The 17,073-nt window shown below is 40.5% G+C and overlaps 1 protein-coding gene across 1 annotated transcript in view; it reads right to left on the minus strand.

Moving 5' to 3' along the window:
* Window positions 1-17,073, minus strand: part of LRMDA (leucine rich melanocyte differentiation associated) — a 1,314,096-nt gene that overhangs the window by 570,882 nt on the left and 726,141 nt on the right. The window contains exon 3 of the mRNA XM_072628072.1: window positions 5,278-5,404. Within this exon, the coding sequence (XP_072484173.1) occupies window positions 5,278-5,404 (127 nt within the window). The remainder of the gene's footprint in view (window positions 1-5,277; window positions 5,405-17,073) is intronic.

Here is a 17,073-nt window from a genome sequence, read left to right on the forward strand (position 1 = left end):
TGAAAGATCATGAAGATTTATTTGCAACTTCTCTGTGCCTTAATATATGTTTTATTGTTGTAAAAATGAGATGTTATGCTGAGTTATATGTATATTCTTTAGTGGTCCCATCCAGAAAATCTTTTAGATCTAATTTCTCTATATTTTTTCTTTTGTTTCTCTTTCTTTTAGATCCGTATAATACTGAGAAGATCCTTACAATTTCCTAATATTGGTATGTTATTATGAGTTTTTTTGGCAATTCAGACACTTTTCACTTCATTAATTTAGTTAGTAACTGCCATTTCATGAATATTAGTTCACTGTCATTTCTTTGGTATTTTTAATGACAGTGTGAATTTTTACTTTATAAAGTTTTATTTGATGGCATGACTGAAACTACTGCTTTTAAAAATAAATTACATGGAAGATAATACTTTTCCAGTCTTTCATCTCAATTCTATGTAATTTTATTTCTTAGATGGATTTCTTATAAATGAAGATTGCAGTATTTTGCTTTCTTACCCAGTCTACCACTGTCTTTTGCTTTATTGGATTATTCTATTTAGATTTAAAGTTATCAGAATTAGGTTTGTTTTAAACCCCCTCCATTTATTTCTCTAGTAGTGTTTTTATATATTATTTCTCCCCTTCCTCTTTTAGGTCAGCATTTTGTCCCTATAATTATTTTCCTTTGAAGTACTTTATGCAACCCTATTCCCACCGGCTCTTTTCTCTTCCCTCTCACCTATATGTCAAGTTTTCCCCTAGTTTGGGGACTTTGTTTTAAATTTTGATTCATTTTCCTTTATGTGGCTACTTCTTCTGCCTTTTCCCCATTCTCTTTCCTCACAGTTAAGTGGTTAGTTCAAACTTCCTTCTTTCTTCCTCCTCCAACTTCTTATTTTCTTTGTTTCTTGTTTAAATGTTTTTATCCATTATGAAATTTTGTTCTTTTTCTCTTTTCCTTCCCCTCACCCTGTTTCTCCTTTCTTGCCTTCCTCACTCTCCCTTCAAGATAATATACAGCACATTAGTGGGTGTGGGTAAATTCATCAAGACCCTTCTGATTAATTGAACCCCCACCTCCAATCATAGAAAGTAAAGGGCAGAGAATACTGACAGAGAGGTGTTAAGATAATGAAGTTTAATTAAGGGTTTTAATTCTTTGTTATCTCTTTTGGGGGTGTGTGAAAAAGTTCTTCCAATAAACTTGATGAAATAGGAGAGCAGCTTGCCATTAGTTTGCCAAATATTGCTCACTCCCCTCATGACCCAAGCTTAACAGTTCTGGAGTCAGCTGAGGAGAATTCTGAGGAATGTGACCCTTGGCAGAAGAGAAGAGAGCTACCTCTCAAGTCAAGAACTCTTAAGAAGAGATCACTCTTTGCCTTTTCCCTCAAGCTTCTCCAAGATAATAAATAAGTAGAGATAGAGTGAAATTTCTCTCATCTTCTTCCCACATCAAGTGTGGTACTTTATAGCCAGAGCTACCCACTCAATATGAGACAGTACCCCAGAAAAACATCAGTGGAAATGAACTGAGGCAAGGGGCAGCCCTAAAGTGTATGACCCCCAGCAGTGAAAAAATCCAGCTATGGATTTGAAACAGAATTAGCCCTAGCAGTTGATAATTACATTACAGAGAGGCAAAAACCCAAAGAGACACTGAACCCATTGAGGAGCAGTATGAGGGCACCATGAAAAGAGAAAGGTCACTGAAGTGTCAGTTCCCTTAGTCACATGTTCCTTGTCTCTTACTACAAGTATATGCTATGTATATGACTATTCTTTACACTGATGTTATGATAAAGTATGTTCCAGGTTTATGGGAGAAATGTATTAATCTACTCTTTGTTTATCAGTAAAAACCTTTGTGTTGAATTCATTGTGTCTACTAGCTAACTATTAAAGATGAGTGCACCAGTTGTAGTTTTAGGGGTATGAACCAAAAGACTACCATGAACCCTAGGCAGAATGTCCTCAGGGTACCCAAGCCTCAAGTGCAAACTGAAAGGTTAGCCCTGGAAGGCATGCTAACGTGCATATATTTAGTATACTTCTAGCACAAAAATTCCTTCCAACAATGCAGATCAACAACTTGGTTGTAACTAGCAGGCTTGGACAATCGCTTTGGACGCTATGGGCTTATGTGATTTATCTGTGATTATACGGACAAGACTTAAACCAAAGTAATACTGACTCCAAAGACAGCCTTCTACCCATTGTGCCACACTTCTGTGTATCTATCCATTCGATTATGAGCTCCTTGAGGGCACGTACTATCGTTTACCTTTTTTGTACCCCTAGCATTTAGCACAGTGTCTGGCACATAATAGGCACTTAATAAAAACTTACTGGATCAATACATCCCTTATATTATATTTGTGGACTTGATTTTTTGAATCCAGGTGCAAAGATTTACTTTCTTAATTTCTCTTTAAGTTTCACACAGGAAGATAACAATTGGATGTGATATGGAACAAATTTGTCACTGTTATTATGACAATCTATTCTCATCGCTGATGACAGTAGAACCATCATATGTGTATTATCATAGCCCAGTGCCCAATGCATTAGAAGAGGAAATGGTAACTGAGAGTAATACTTAATATAGATTCACGAAGAGATTCTGGCTCTTCTAAATACACATAACTGAAATATGTGCTTGAGGTGACACAATTTTAAAGATGCTTGGGGATCCAGGCTCATGATATTACAAAAAGGGGAAGATTAAAAAAACAGAGTCCATACCATACACCCCAAAAAGGAACTAACCTACTATCCATGTACCATTTTTTTCTCCTTTCTATTATGAGAAAAGTCCATGTATATATGAAGAGTAGCCTTGATGAATATATGAAAAGGGAGCAAGCAGGTTCTTGTTCTCCATGACAGATCATATCTTCCTAGTCAGATAGCTGACTGAGTAGAAGACAGAATGTGACCCTACTGTATTGGTGGTTTATGGAATTTTTAAAAAGCATTTGACTCCGTGGGGCCAATTATAGTCTCATGCATATATTAAGATCAGCATGGTACAGGGGAAAAAGAACTAACTTTATAGCATTAACTTCCCTGATTCAGATGACTGGTGTGAGGTTGGGCAAGTCTTTTACATTTCTCAAGCATCCATTTCCTCGTCTATATAATTGGGGGGATTGGACTGAATGGTCCCTTGCATCTAACTCCCCATCTATGCTCCTGTGATCATAAAAGATTCTTTGAAAGTTATCACACAGTTTCATTGTTTTAACAAGTTTATGATTTTCTTTATCAAGCAAGGCATCTCCTGCAGGGAACCAAATACTCATTGCTAGTATTTACCAGTGTCATGGAAGAAAATCCACACAGAATCCAAGCAGAAGAGCCATGTCCTAGACATGGTGAGAGGTCCCTGTTTCAGGTGAGATTGGGGCTGATTGGAATACAACAGGACCACTTCCATAAGTTCCATGGCCATTCACAAAAGAGAGCATTCTAGCAATCTACGCAGGAAAAATAAGTGGATGAATCATGAGTGTTTCCCAAATTATAACATGCAGTTCAGTAAAAAGCTCCCTGGCATATATCTCATACATGGCATTTCAGCTGAATAAACTAGTTCCAAATTTGAATAGGAGAAGAGTAAGAAATGGTTATATACCAGTTTCAATTATCACATTGTGTTCTCCAACACTAAAACCTACCTGCAGTGCATCATGAAACACCACAGTCTCAGAAGAATCAAAATTCTAGTCATCCTAAGGACAATGGTGAGAACCAAGGTAGATTAAGGTGGCTACAACAATTCAACTGAGTAAACATTTATTAAGTACCTATTATGTGCCAGGGCACTGCACTAAATTCTGGGGATATAAATCAATGAAGACTTGCAAATAAAATGTAACATAAATGGCTTCATCAAAAAAGGGAATACTGGAAGGAGCACTAGATTCAGAATAAGAGGCCTAGGGTTAAAATACTAGCATATCCAGTATGGCCTTGGGTAAATCATTTTAGCCACTTTGGGCTCTCTTCTTCATTCGTTAAAGAAGACAGTTGAATTAGATCAACTGTGAGGATCCTTCCAACTCTAAATCCATTATCCCAAGAAGGAGCTGATAACATGATGAACATGGTTGCATTTGCATCTATAAAATATTAAAAGACCTAAAAGCAGGTTTCCTGCACACTGGGCAGATTCTTCATGAACATTTTTGTAGGGCATGGACAAGCAATACAAAGGATGAAAAAATATGCGTATGCTTCAATTTGCATCAGGGCAGGGAAAACCCCCATTAACGAGATCTTGGATCTGTGAAAGTATAAGGATGATCAATGACCTCAAATACAGATTACATAAATATAAAATGAAGTAAAAACAAAAGCTAAAAAAATGTGTTTAAAATAGTGTGGTGAGGGAAAGTATGAGACTAGGAGATACTAGCAAATAACTGCGATCTTGGGAAAAACACTTGACCTCCTCATGCCTCAGTTTCCTTCTTAGTAAAATGAAGAAATTAGCCTAGATTTTCCCTTTTGCTTTGTTTCATTTTTTCTCCCCACCTGGAAACTACTACATTATGTGGTCTTCAGGCATAAAATGATAAGCAGGGCCACGGGGGCAGTGGATTTTCTGCCTTTCTGTCACTCTCTCCATCTGAGTTCAGATTCTAAGGTCTCTGGACCACATCTGGCTGGGAGAATGGTCTAATGCTTTCATCTTGCAGGAGAACATGAGACATCAAGCAAAGATGGCTTTAACCAGCTCCATTCACAGACACCTCCGGGGAGATCTTCCCTATCAAGGGGTCCTTCTCCTCTGAAGTCCCCTTCCTTGGTCCAGCCCCTTTCCAGTCTGCTCCCCATCCCCCCTTCCTCATGCTGGGAAAGCCCCCAGGACCCAAAGGGAGGAAAAAGTTTGCTCTTTGTCACTACCCAGCATGCACCACCAGAGGTCGCCCCGCAACGCGTCCCTAAGCAAACATTCCGGCTTCTCCTTCCAAGCTGTGCGGTGTGACATTATTTTCTTTCTCTATTTTTATCTATTAAAAAGATTTCTCCACAGCCATAACTTAGATCCCCCACACTAAAATGGAGCAACAGGAAGATATAATGGTGCATTTCATTTATGAATGACCTATAATAAATTACTCTGAAGTGTCCTGAGTGCCAAGAGACAGAACGCTTTGTCTGCCCATGGCCCGTATTTCACATACTTTAATTTAGCTGACACATAAAACCCATCTGACATTTCGAAGGCATTTTTTTTGGGGGGGGGGGGTGGACGAGGGTAGACAGTAGTGCAAAGGATATTTGGTTCTTGTTGAGCGTTAAGGTATGGAGCCTGGGTAACCCTGGCAACGCAAGGTCGTTTCCAAGAAGGTTGTTGTCCAAGATCAGCTCCTCCAGCCCCGTGAATGCGCTCAGTCCTTCCAGTGACCTGCAGTGACAAAGGCACCAGGAAAAATGATCCGCCACTAAATCAGAGAGGCCATTATGAGCCGAAATAAATATTTTAACCTTCCCTTTCAGGACTGGGAATAGTTTGGGCTTGGTGCCTGTCAGGCGAGTGAATGACAAGAATTAGTAGAGGGAGTGGGGGAGCAGGGGGGGCCCCCTCTGGCACCTCACCACATCCTTCACGCATTGCCAGCATGAAGGATGAGGGTCACTTAGTGAGTAGCCAGAATCCCAAACAAAGGCCTTCAGATACGGCCTGCAGGATAAATTTGTCAATGTCTTGTGCCTTCAGGCACCCAGCCTCGCCTGACCCTAACCTCCATTCCCAAGATAAATAACTCTGTCACAGTTCACCTTCATTCCCTGGACACAAATCTAAGTTGTCATCCATCATTCCTGCCCAGAAATATCATACCCCTCTAACAATAATAAATACAACTTCAGCTATCATCGCAAAGCAGTTCCCCTTCGTACAATCATAGGAAATGGTAGGGAGGGCTCCCCTTAGCCTTCTTTTCACTCCCCACCCCATCCCATCCCATCCCATACCCCCCACCCTTTTTGCCTCCCCTTCTGTTGTGTTTTTGTTCTAGTCATCACTTCATTTGCCCTGGCCCAGTGTGTCGCTGTAGACGCCAGGCCCCTGCAGGATTGCAGAATCACTCCAGCCTGAGATGCTGGGGGTAGGAATGAGAAGTGGGGGATACCAAGAAGGGGACGTAGGGGGTAAAACTCTTTAAAGTGAGTGGCCTTTTCCTGGTGTCAGCTGGAGTTCCAATGAATAACAAGCAGATTTCTCTCTCTCTTTCTCAAGAAAAAAGTTCAAAACCCCAAAATGTGGCTAGTGAAGCTGTTAATAAACAGAGATCTGTGGGAATTAATCAGTCAACTCAAAAAAACCAAACCAGAAAGAGAATAAGCTTACACTAGAGTTGAAAGTTAACTCTTATTTCCCTGGTTTAAATGGGGGAGAGGTTTGGGGGGAGGGTTGCTGCTGCATACACACACGCGCACACACACACACGCACACACACGCACACACACACATTAACCAAAGAAGGCTGCCTAAGATAGGGAGTTTACACACAGACCCACATTCACAGCTCCTTCACCTACCAGACTCCTAGAGATATGCTGAGATCGCACAGCCTGACAGCTGAAGCACAATGCCGACCAGAGGGAAGATTATCATTGTATCTTCTGGCCGTTTTATGAAATGTGATGAATAAGGCAGAAGCAGTCTGTACCATTTAGTCACTTTCTAAGGACACTTAGAGTAAGACCACTTTCCCTTACTATATTTCCCTTACACACATGTACTTTTTTGCATAGAGGATTTTCCCAGTAATGAATTAGGACCCTGAGCTAGAAGCACTGACAAAAACTAGAATTTGAGATTTCAAACAAATTGTCAGGTAGTAATTAATACCCACAAAGTCCACAGGGTTTACAGGTTCCAAGCTGCCATGCAAATATGGCCCCCAAATTGTCGATTGTTCACGTGGAAAGAGCAGATTTTAGAGTTACAAGACCCAGGTTCAAATCCTGGCTCTTCTAGCCTCAGTTTCCACATCTGTAATTTGACCCACTTTCCTCACCTGTAAAATGACAGGTGTGACCAATAACTAAAGCCACTTTATTTCTTATGAGACCTTTTGGGTTTCATTTTCTTCATATGTAGAAGGAGAGGGTGATGAGGTCGGAGCTCCCTTCTCATTCTCGGTCTGTGATGCTGGGATAGCCTCACCCAGAGAGTCAGACCCTGCATCATTTACTTCCAGGTTCCCCACAATCAAAGCTTGTATTGCTTCTTGTAGGAAAAGGAAAATCAAAACTTGTGAAATGCTAGCCAAGGGGAGGTTTTAGATCTTTGCAAAGTACCCTACTCCTCTTCTCCCAACACTGGGACCCAAAGGGAAAGACCCAGCTGAATTCATCAGAATGGGCTAGACCAGTCTGGACTAGGCCGGACTGAGCTGCGCCAACTTTGCCCAGTGAGCCCATCTCCAGTGCTCCCTCTGGTCATCACTGGTTAATCAGGGATAATCTCTAACGCTCACTTTTCAGCATTAGGCCTCTGCTGGCCAAGGGGAGTTCAGGCCACCTCCCTGTCAGCGCCACCGAGCCTTATGGGACGCTAATCAGTCCTTTGTGCAGAAACATCAGTCGGGCTCTGGTCAGTGTCAGCGGCAAAATACACATTGTCCCTGAGTTATGTTATGCAAATATAATACTCTTATCATGAGAATCGGCAACTGGCAAGGAGATGAAAGCTGGACCCCAAAGTACTGCAGGGGAGCATAAAACAAGATGACAGAGCGTGTAGAGGGACAAAGCCCAAGGAACACTAGAGGGAGTTGCCTGGTGAAACAGCCATTCTTTCCCTAGAGCCCAGGCAGGAGGAGCACAATAGTGTCCAGGGCTTTCTGAGAAGGGTTGGGAAAATTGGACTCAAATCCCTTTACACCTGTCTGGTTTGGAGCTTTTTTTTTGCAATGTAATGTTATTAGCTGCTCAGTTAAAAGGGAGCTGTGTTATACGGGGGGTTGCTTATTAATTGTTGTTTTCATGTCATCAGCGCAGTTCGAGCTTAGTGATTTAATCAGCTAAATTCTGAGCCTGGGGACTGGGGACAGGGGAAGCAGGCAGGGGAAGGGGGGGGGGGGGAGACAGAAAGGGGAAGACAAGATTGTTGCAGCCTGGATGGAGCAGAGAGAGACAATTAACAAATTTAAGCCTGTGGGTCCTGGGAGGGAAAGGGGAAAGAGGATGCCTTGGAGGTCCCCTTCTCTGTTTTGGTCTTTTAGGTTAATATACCTTCATGTGATATTTGAGTATGGCAGTGGATGTTCTTGAATGAAAACAGAGGAAAGAAAATGCTTCAGGGTTATATCATATGCACACACAGACGTATGTAAGTACCAACACACATGTCTATGTATGTAGTGTTTTATGTGTGTGTGTGTGCATGTAGCACTATATACATATGTGTGTGGCACCATATATATGTGTGTAGCACTATATACATGCATATGTATTCTGCATGTAGCACTATATACATGTGTGCATGTGTACACATCGCATTATATACATATATGTCGCACTATATACATGTGTGTAGTACTATGTGTATATGTAGGTATGTGTCACACTATATAGATATGCATGTATCACTATACACATATTATGTATGCGTACATGTAGCACTATATACATATTATGTGTACATGTAGCACTATATACATGTAGCACTATATACATATGTGGCACTATATACATATATGTACTGTACACAGAACACTACATACATGTGTGTGCATGTTCCACTATTTACATGTGTATTGTGTGACATATACATGAGTATGTATTGTACATGCAGCACTATATACATATGTGGCACCATATATGTGCGTATGTAGCACTATATACATATATAGTACATGTAGCACTATATACATATGTATATGTGTGTGTGTATATATGTAGAAAGAGAGAGAGAGAGAGAGAGTTTCTCTGAAGGTAGTTGAGGGATAGAAGATAAAGAAACAAACCCCCCTCAAAAAAGTCTCAGCTGTCAAGCAGTGTCCCTAATGTTAACATGCACACCATAAACACCCATCAATGATATTTAAGAAATTAAGCCACTGCTGGCTTAAGAGAAGATGGATGTTTTTTGACTCTTGCTTGGTCCAACGTGAGATGAGCATGGAGTGGAGGATGGGGGCAGAGAGGGACCTCTTTATCTGCCACTTTCTGGCACAGTGATGGAGATAAACCAAACCCTCCAGCTGGGGTGGGGACTTGAGCTCATCACCATAGCAGTCTGAGTCCAACCAGCTGTAGCGGGGGCCTCCCACATTCAAGAAATCAAAGCCAGTCCGTTGGTTTGTTGGTCGTCAAGGAAGGGCCCAGCATCAGGCAGATAGAGCTGCTCTGGAAATCTAATAAACACTGCTGAAGTACATTGGCAGGTTGCTTTCCTCCTGGCTCTAATGATACAAAAGCTGCCCATTATCTCACCCACAGGTACCATCTCGGTTACCTCGTCGCAGGGCTCCAGCTTGGCTCCCACGGGGGCCCCAACTGCTGCCAGGAGACTTCGCCTGTGATTTCCAAAGTCACATCAGAATGACAAAAACATCACAAGGCATTCGGCTCCAGCTGACTCAAACAGAGAGAACTTTTAAGTTTCCACTGTAATTAACCCTATCCTCGTTAAGATAATTATGATCAAGCTCCCTGTCACAGCTAATATCACAGCATCATTGCCTGTGGCTCACGCTTTGCCCTCATTAGCTTACAAAAACAGTGATACTAAACAGACAACAAGACTTCCTAGCAGAGAGGAGACGAGCCAGCCACGGAGCAGGCACCAGGGGACCATTTCCAGTGCAAGGAGTAGAGAGAGATGACTGTTTCTTGCCCACTTCTAGCCCCCTCCACTCAGCAGCTGGGCTGATTTGGTACTCCTCCTAAATTCAAACTCCACAAGAACGAAGAAAACGTAGGGGAATGGAGAATGACAGGCACCATCTTTTGCAAGGGTTTAAAGGAAGGTGATGAGCAGCCTGATACTGGGCTTCTCTTATGGCCTCCTTCTATGCCCCATTCCCCAAGTCTACTTTGACTGGGAACACTGGGTTTTGCAGAAACAAACCAGTCGGCACAGGATGCCTTAGGGAAGAAAAAAAAAGGGCATCCCAAACTCAACCACTTTGTGGTTCCCTGGTTCTGAAACAACAAAGTCATCTCCTAAAAAGTCTTTTCTGGGAAGAATTTGACCTCTTGCCCAGAGTCAGCCAACAAAAACTGGCGCTATTTCTGTTTGTTTGCCATTTGCAGGGAAGAGGCAAGAAGGGACAATGAGCTGCTACATACCAAGGATGCACAATTTGTGCACAGACACCCAGAACAACAAGTTAAAGGGAGAGAAGTCTATCCATGCTGCTGAAAATAAGAACAAATATACCGTGAAACGAAACATAAACAAGTCATATTTTTTAACTAAATAAAAATCCTGAGAAAACCAAGGGGCCATAGAAACATTAAGGGAAGGAGCCCATGCTGGTCTCTCTCCTCTCTGAACTCTTCTTGGACTATAAAGTTCAACCCTCCATCATCCCCTCACTGCTTCACTGGAGTCAGTCCTATTTCCTGAACTAGTCTGCAAAGATAACACCATCTTATATTTATTTAGATGGTACATTGGATAGAGCACCAGACTGGAATCAGAGATTTGAGTTCAAATTTGGCCTTAGACACTTACTGGCTGTGTGACCCTGGAAAAGTCACTTAACCTCTGTTTATTTCAGCTTCCTCTGCAAATAGAGATAAGAACATCCCATGGTTATAGTGAAGATAAAATAAAATAATAACTGTTAATTCAAGACAATTCCAAAGATCTCATGATGAAACATGCTCTCTACCTCCAGAGAGAGAGAACTGATGAACTCTGAAAGCAAATGGAAGCACAATTTCTCCACTTTCTTTATTTTTCTTGCTTTTTTGCGCAAAATGGCTAATATGGAAATGTTCTGCATGATGTCACATGTATAATTGATGTATTGTTAACCTTTTAATGGATAAGAGAGGGGCTGGAAGAAAAAAATTTGAAATTCAAATATTTTTTGAAATAAATGTTATAAATAAATTAATTAATTCAGAAAATAAGATAATAAATATGTATTACAAATAATAAATTATTATAAATATAAATAATAATAAATCATTATTGGCACAATGTCTAGCGCATAGTTGGCACTGTAAAAATGTTAGATATTATTATTGTATCTTTACAGTTTACAAAAAAGTTTGTAAAATAATTGATAACAGTTAACAGTTTCCATTTAGGGCTTTACAGTTGATAGGCTTTATAATTCTACATACATTTGTCTCCTGATTTTCAGACTTCCCCATTAAAGAAGGTAGTGCACCCATTATCATACCCATTTTATGGATGAAGCAAGTGAGGCATATCATTCCACTAAAATTGTCCTCTCCAAAATTACCAATAATCTTTTAATTGCCATTGATTTTTTTTGGTCCTCATCCTTCTTGACCTCCCCACAGCCTTGAACACTGCTGATCACCTCCTTCTGCTCTCTGCTCTCTCGGTTTTCATTCCACATTTCTCTCCTGTTTATCCTCCCTCCTGCCTGACTATTCTTTCTCAGTATCCTTCACTGATTTTCCATATGCACCTCATGACTGTTCTGAGTCTTCTTCCCTTTTCCAGATATACTGTTTCACCCAGTGATCTCATCAATTCATTGCCATTGGTTCAATGATCATTTCCGTTACAAATGATTCCCACATCCATACAATGTGTCCCAAAAATCTTAGTGCAGTGCTAAGCTATTAAAGCTTAAAATCATATAATATCCCTATATCAAACACTTGTTCTGATCACATGATCTTGAGATTCCATTGTAATGAAGTTTTCTTTTATGAATTAAAATTATTAAAGCTTTAAGCTACACTAAGATTTTTGGGACCTGCTACATTATACAATCTTAAGCTGTCTCCTGAGGACTAGGCCTACATCACTCAAACATCTCAAACATCAGCTCAAACCCTCCCATCTTCCTAATTTGCCATCCCAGCCACTTCAATTTAATCTTCAATTCCTCACTCACCCTCAACTTGTATATTGAATCCATTGTCAAATCTAGTCATTTCCACCTTGATGAACAATCTCTCTTGGATATGTTCCCTTTTCAACTCTACCCAACCACCACCCTGGGATAGGCTCCTGCCATCTCTTCCTTGGGTTCTTGCAATAATAGATTTCTTTATTGGGGGGGAGGTTCCCTGACTCTAGTCTCTTCCTACTCCCCACTCTATCTTCCCCTCATCTGCCAAAGTGATTTCCCTGAAGCACAGGTCTGACCATGTGGACTCCCTGCTCAATAAAGGCCACTGGCTTCTAGTACCCTGATAATCAAGCAAAGTCCTCTGTCTACCATTTAAAGTCCTTCACACTTCAGCCCTTCCATCTGGCTCTGGGCTTCTTACACTTAATTCTCTTGGAGGATGCAGCCATACTGGACTATGTGCAGCTATCAGACAAGAAACTAAACCTCCGCCCTTGGCATCTTTACATTTTCTATTTTCCATGCCTGGAATGCAGTTCCTCCTCACCTTAGCTGCCCTGGCTTCCTTCAAGACTTCGCTCAGATCCCTCCTTTTTCAGGCCTTTCTTGATGCCCCTCATTCTAATGCCTTCCCTCTGAGATCACTTTCCTTCTACTCTGTATATAAGGTTCCTAGTTATTTACACATCTCCCCCATTAGAATATAAGATCCTTGAGGGCAGACACAATGTCCCTCCCCTTTCTTTGTCTCCTCAGTGTGGTTACAATATCTGAAACTTAAGTGCCTAACAAATGCTTGTAGACTGATTAAAATGGCTTACCCAAAGTCTTACACATGATGATGATGATGATGATGATAGCTAACATTTATATAGCACTTACTATGTGTCAGGTACTGTCCTAAGCACTTTACAATTATCTCATTTATCTTCACAACAACCCTGGAAGGCAGATACTATTGTTATTCATTTTACAGTAGAGAAAACTGAGGCAGGCAGAGGTTAACTGATCAGCCCAGATTCACACAACTAGAAAGGATCTGAGGCTAGCTCTGAGCTCAGGTCTTCCCGACTCCAGGTCCAGAATTGTATCCCCTGTGCTGCCTGTAGTAAGAGGAGACCTGGGATTGTGGCCACCATCTTCTGACTGAATCCTGTGTTTGTGCCACTATGACCAGGCTGCCAAACATTGAGGGAGGTCATTCTTCTCCTCATATGCATTCATCTTTACAGATAAAATTCCTGCAGGTCAGAAAAATGAAATGATTGACCAAGAAAACATGACTAGGAAGTGATAAAGCAGGGCCAGAATGCAAGGTCTTCTAACCTCTGGGCACTGCTATGCACAGCTGGCAAACTCCTCAGCAAGCTCTCTGAATAGGCTCATTCTTTTCCTGGGACTGGCACTTTGCACACAGTAGGTAATCAATACATATTTATTGGTCAACTCCTTAACTAATAGGTTATTTTCTTGAACAGTTGGTCTTGATGCTACTTATAAGAATAGGAAAAAAAGGGATAGATTTGGAGTCAAGAGACCCGGGTTCAAATTCCATCTCTGCCATTTGCTACTCATATAATTGTAAGGCATTCCTCTTCTCCAAGCCTCAGTTTCCTGACCTGTAAGATTAAGTAGACTCCATGATCTTTTAGGTTCTTTCTAATCTTTTTACCTAAAATCCTGTGGTCCCTAAGAGACTAACCCCTCAGGGCAAAACCTGGGGATCTTAGGAAGAACCTCAAAGACCATGCTCCAACACACTCATAGTATGAATGAGGAAACTAAGACTCAGAGAAATAAACTAATTTTCTCAAGGTAAACAGCTAGTAAACAAGTTCCAGAACTGGGAATCAACCCATTTTAGTCAAGAGCAAGGTACTTCCCTAACTTTCGGTGTTGTTTAGTCATTTTTCAGTCATGTCCAATTCTTCCTGATTCCATTTGGGGGTTTTCTTGGCAAAGATACTGGAGTGGTTTGTCATTTCCTTCTTCAGCTCATTTTACAGATGAAGAAACTGAGGCAAACAGGGTTAAATGACTTGTCACACAGCTAGTGTCTCAAACCAGATTTGAACTCACAAAGATAAATCTTCCTGACACTAGACCTTGTGTCCTATCCACTATACCACCTAGCTGCTCATATTACTTTCCAAAGTTATTTCATCTATTGTTCTGTTTTATTTTGTTTTTGTTTACCCAGTAAGAGGATAAGTTTCCTGGGGGAAAGAACTTTGTCTGATGCCTCTTTGTAGATCTCACTGCACCCACCTAGCACAGTACCTTGTACATATGGAGGGCTCTCTGAGGAGAGTGGTTAGGTTGTGGTCAGGAAGGAAAGAGAGTGGCCCTGGGGAGACCTCCAAAAGCACAGAATCTGGTAATGTCCTCTCCCACATATTGCTCACATAGACATGATACATCCTCATATAAGAACCAACTTACAGAAAAATGCCTCTAGAAATTCTCCAAGACAGCACGTCCGACTCCACCCCATCTCACAGTGGCCTCACTCTTACCCTCCAAAAGGGGTTAGGGCTGAGAGTTCCTGCTGAGCAACTGCCTTATATCAAACACTGTTCATTGATATGTAACAAAGGTATTTTTAATGATTCCAAATGATCAGAACTTCCATATATAAAATGGGAACCCCAGATTCTCACAAAATCTTTCATCCTCTACAGACTACATGTCAGATCTATATGCATATTCATTTTTTTCCTCTTGGTTCAGACTTACACTTTCATTAGTACGGGGATTTCTCTCCACTGATATGACTTCCAAGAAACACTAAGAGGTCAAGTTCAAGGCCAGTCCTATGTATCTAGCATCACTCATGCTCAGAGAATGATAAAATCTTAGATTTCAAAGGAGAGGTCTTATGGGTCAACCATCTAGTCCAACCCCTTGGGTTTTATGGATGAGGATAAGCCTATAGTGCTTATGTTACTTGTCTGAAGATCACATAGCTAGTGAATCACAGACCCTGACGTAGATTTGGGGCCTGAAATCTTCCTTGCTTCCTTGTTTCTTAATTGTAATCCATATGTATCTTGGGCAAGAACTTTGCTTGGATAAAGAAATAAGCCTGAACTGTATAAGAAGAGATCAACTGGATCATATTTTGCAAATTCTCTAATGCTTTTTTAAATGATCCTGAGATGTGCACTACTGCAAAACTATCTTTTTCTTTTTACCAATATTCTCTTGACGATGCTATATGTCTGCAAATCATATAATAACACAATCTTAGAAGAATCAAAATTTCAAGTGACACAAAGGACAATGGAAAGACATATGGTGGTCAAATTAAGCTCAGGATGTTCCCAACAATGACTTGCCCTTGCTTGTTGAATTGAATTGAATTGTGGTCGAGAAGTGGCATAAAGAAAGTTTGCCAGTCATATAGTGTGAATAAGAGCCAACAGATGCCCAGGCTAGTGTGCAATAGTACCCTCAAGTGAGATAGTAATTAAAATATAAAATTAAAAAATATAAAATATTTTATATAAATATAAAATAAAACATAAAATATAAAAAATATTTAGTACAATGACCAGCACATAGTAGACACTAAATAAATACTTTTTTCCTGACCCTTCCCTTTTTCCTCAAAATGTTCAATCAAGCAATCTATCAACAAGCATGTATTAAGTACCAACTGTGTACTAGGTACTTCTTGGATACAAAGAGAGAAATGAAATAGTACCTGCCCTGAAGAACTTATATCAATCAAGGGAAATAACAGGTAAATATAGAAATAAATACAAAGGGATTTGGGAGGAGAGGGAAAGCAGCATCTGAAGACACCAGGAAACACCTCTTGTAGGAGGGAGTTTGGGCTGAGATCTGACGGAAGATATGGATTCTAAAAGGCAGAGACAAGGAAGAGTTCCTTCCAAGCAAGGGAAACAGCTATACAAAGACATGGAGATAAGAAATGGAACGTCATATATGAGAGACAGCAAGAAGCCCATCTTGGCTGGAGCACGGAATATAGAAAGGGCATATATATATGTATATGTGTGTGTGTATATGTACACATATATACATATGCATGTGCATATACATATATACATGTATACGTGTATGCATATGCGTGTATGTATGTATAATGGTGGAAAAGTAGAATGCATCCAGACTGTGAAGGGCTTTAAATGCCTAAGAGAGGAATTTGTATTTGCTCCTAGCAGTAATAGAAGCCACTAGAGTTTCATGAGCAGAAGGTAGGGTTGTGTTTTCTATTTGTTTTTGTACTCTCCTAAGGTACTTCTGTGACTCAGTCAATATAGTTCAGGTACAAAGAGATCAATTTTTGACTAACATTGAGTATGAGACTCTCTGTATTAGTCTGTTGAAGTTGGAGATTTACCAACATGAACTGGTCCACTTGGAGGTTTTTCCCATATGCCTCTTATGTGCTTATCACAATGTGCTATAGGTAACATAAGTAGAAGACATGGTCCTTGACCTATAGGAACTTTCATCCTAATTGAGAAGCTATACATTACCTCCCTCAATAAAAAGCCTATGTTTGGTGTCACTATTTTTCATGAAATACAAAACACATTTCTCAAACACCTACACACAGAGAATTGTTCTAGGTGCTATAAGATACAAGACCAAAATGAAAAATATTTGTACCCTCAAGGAATGAATAATCTACTGAAAGATAAAACATGTATGCAAATGAGTAAATACAAGGTAATCTTAAAAGCTGGGGCAAGGAAGAGGTTTCCCATTGGAGGTAGCACCCAAGCTACCTTGATTCAAGGATTCTGGAAGGCAGGTGGGGAAAGAAGACATGCCAGGCAAGAGAGACAATTTATATCCATTCCAAAAGTACCAATTCTTAAAGAAATCAATTGATATTATTTCTTCAGTGCCAACAACTACAGGCCCTGGCCTGCTGAAGACATATATACATAGATCTTCCCTTAATGAGCCTCTGATCTAAATGGGAAGGTAAAATAAAATGCAAGAAGCATCAATGGACACTGGGCAGTGTTTGTTTGGTATAGGTAATGCTGTAAGGAATCCAGAGTAGAAGGGGAGCTGA

Source organism: Notamacropus eugenii, chromosome 1, assembly GCF_028372415.1.
Source record: "Notamacropus eugenii isolate mMacEug1 chromosome 1, mMacEug1.pri_v2, whole genome shotgun sequence".
NCBI lineage: Eukaryota > Metazoa > Chordata > Mammalia > Diprotodontia > Macropodidae > Notamacropus > Notamacropus eugenii.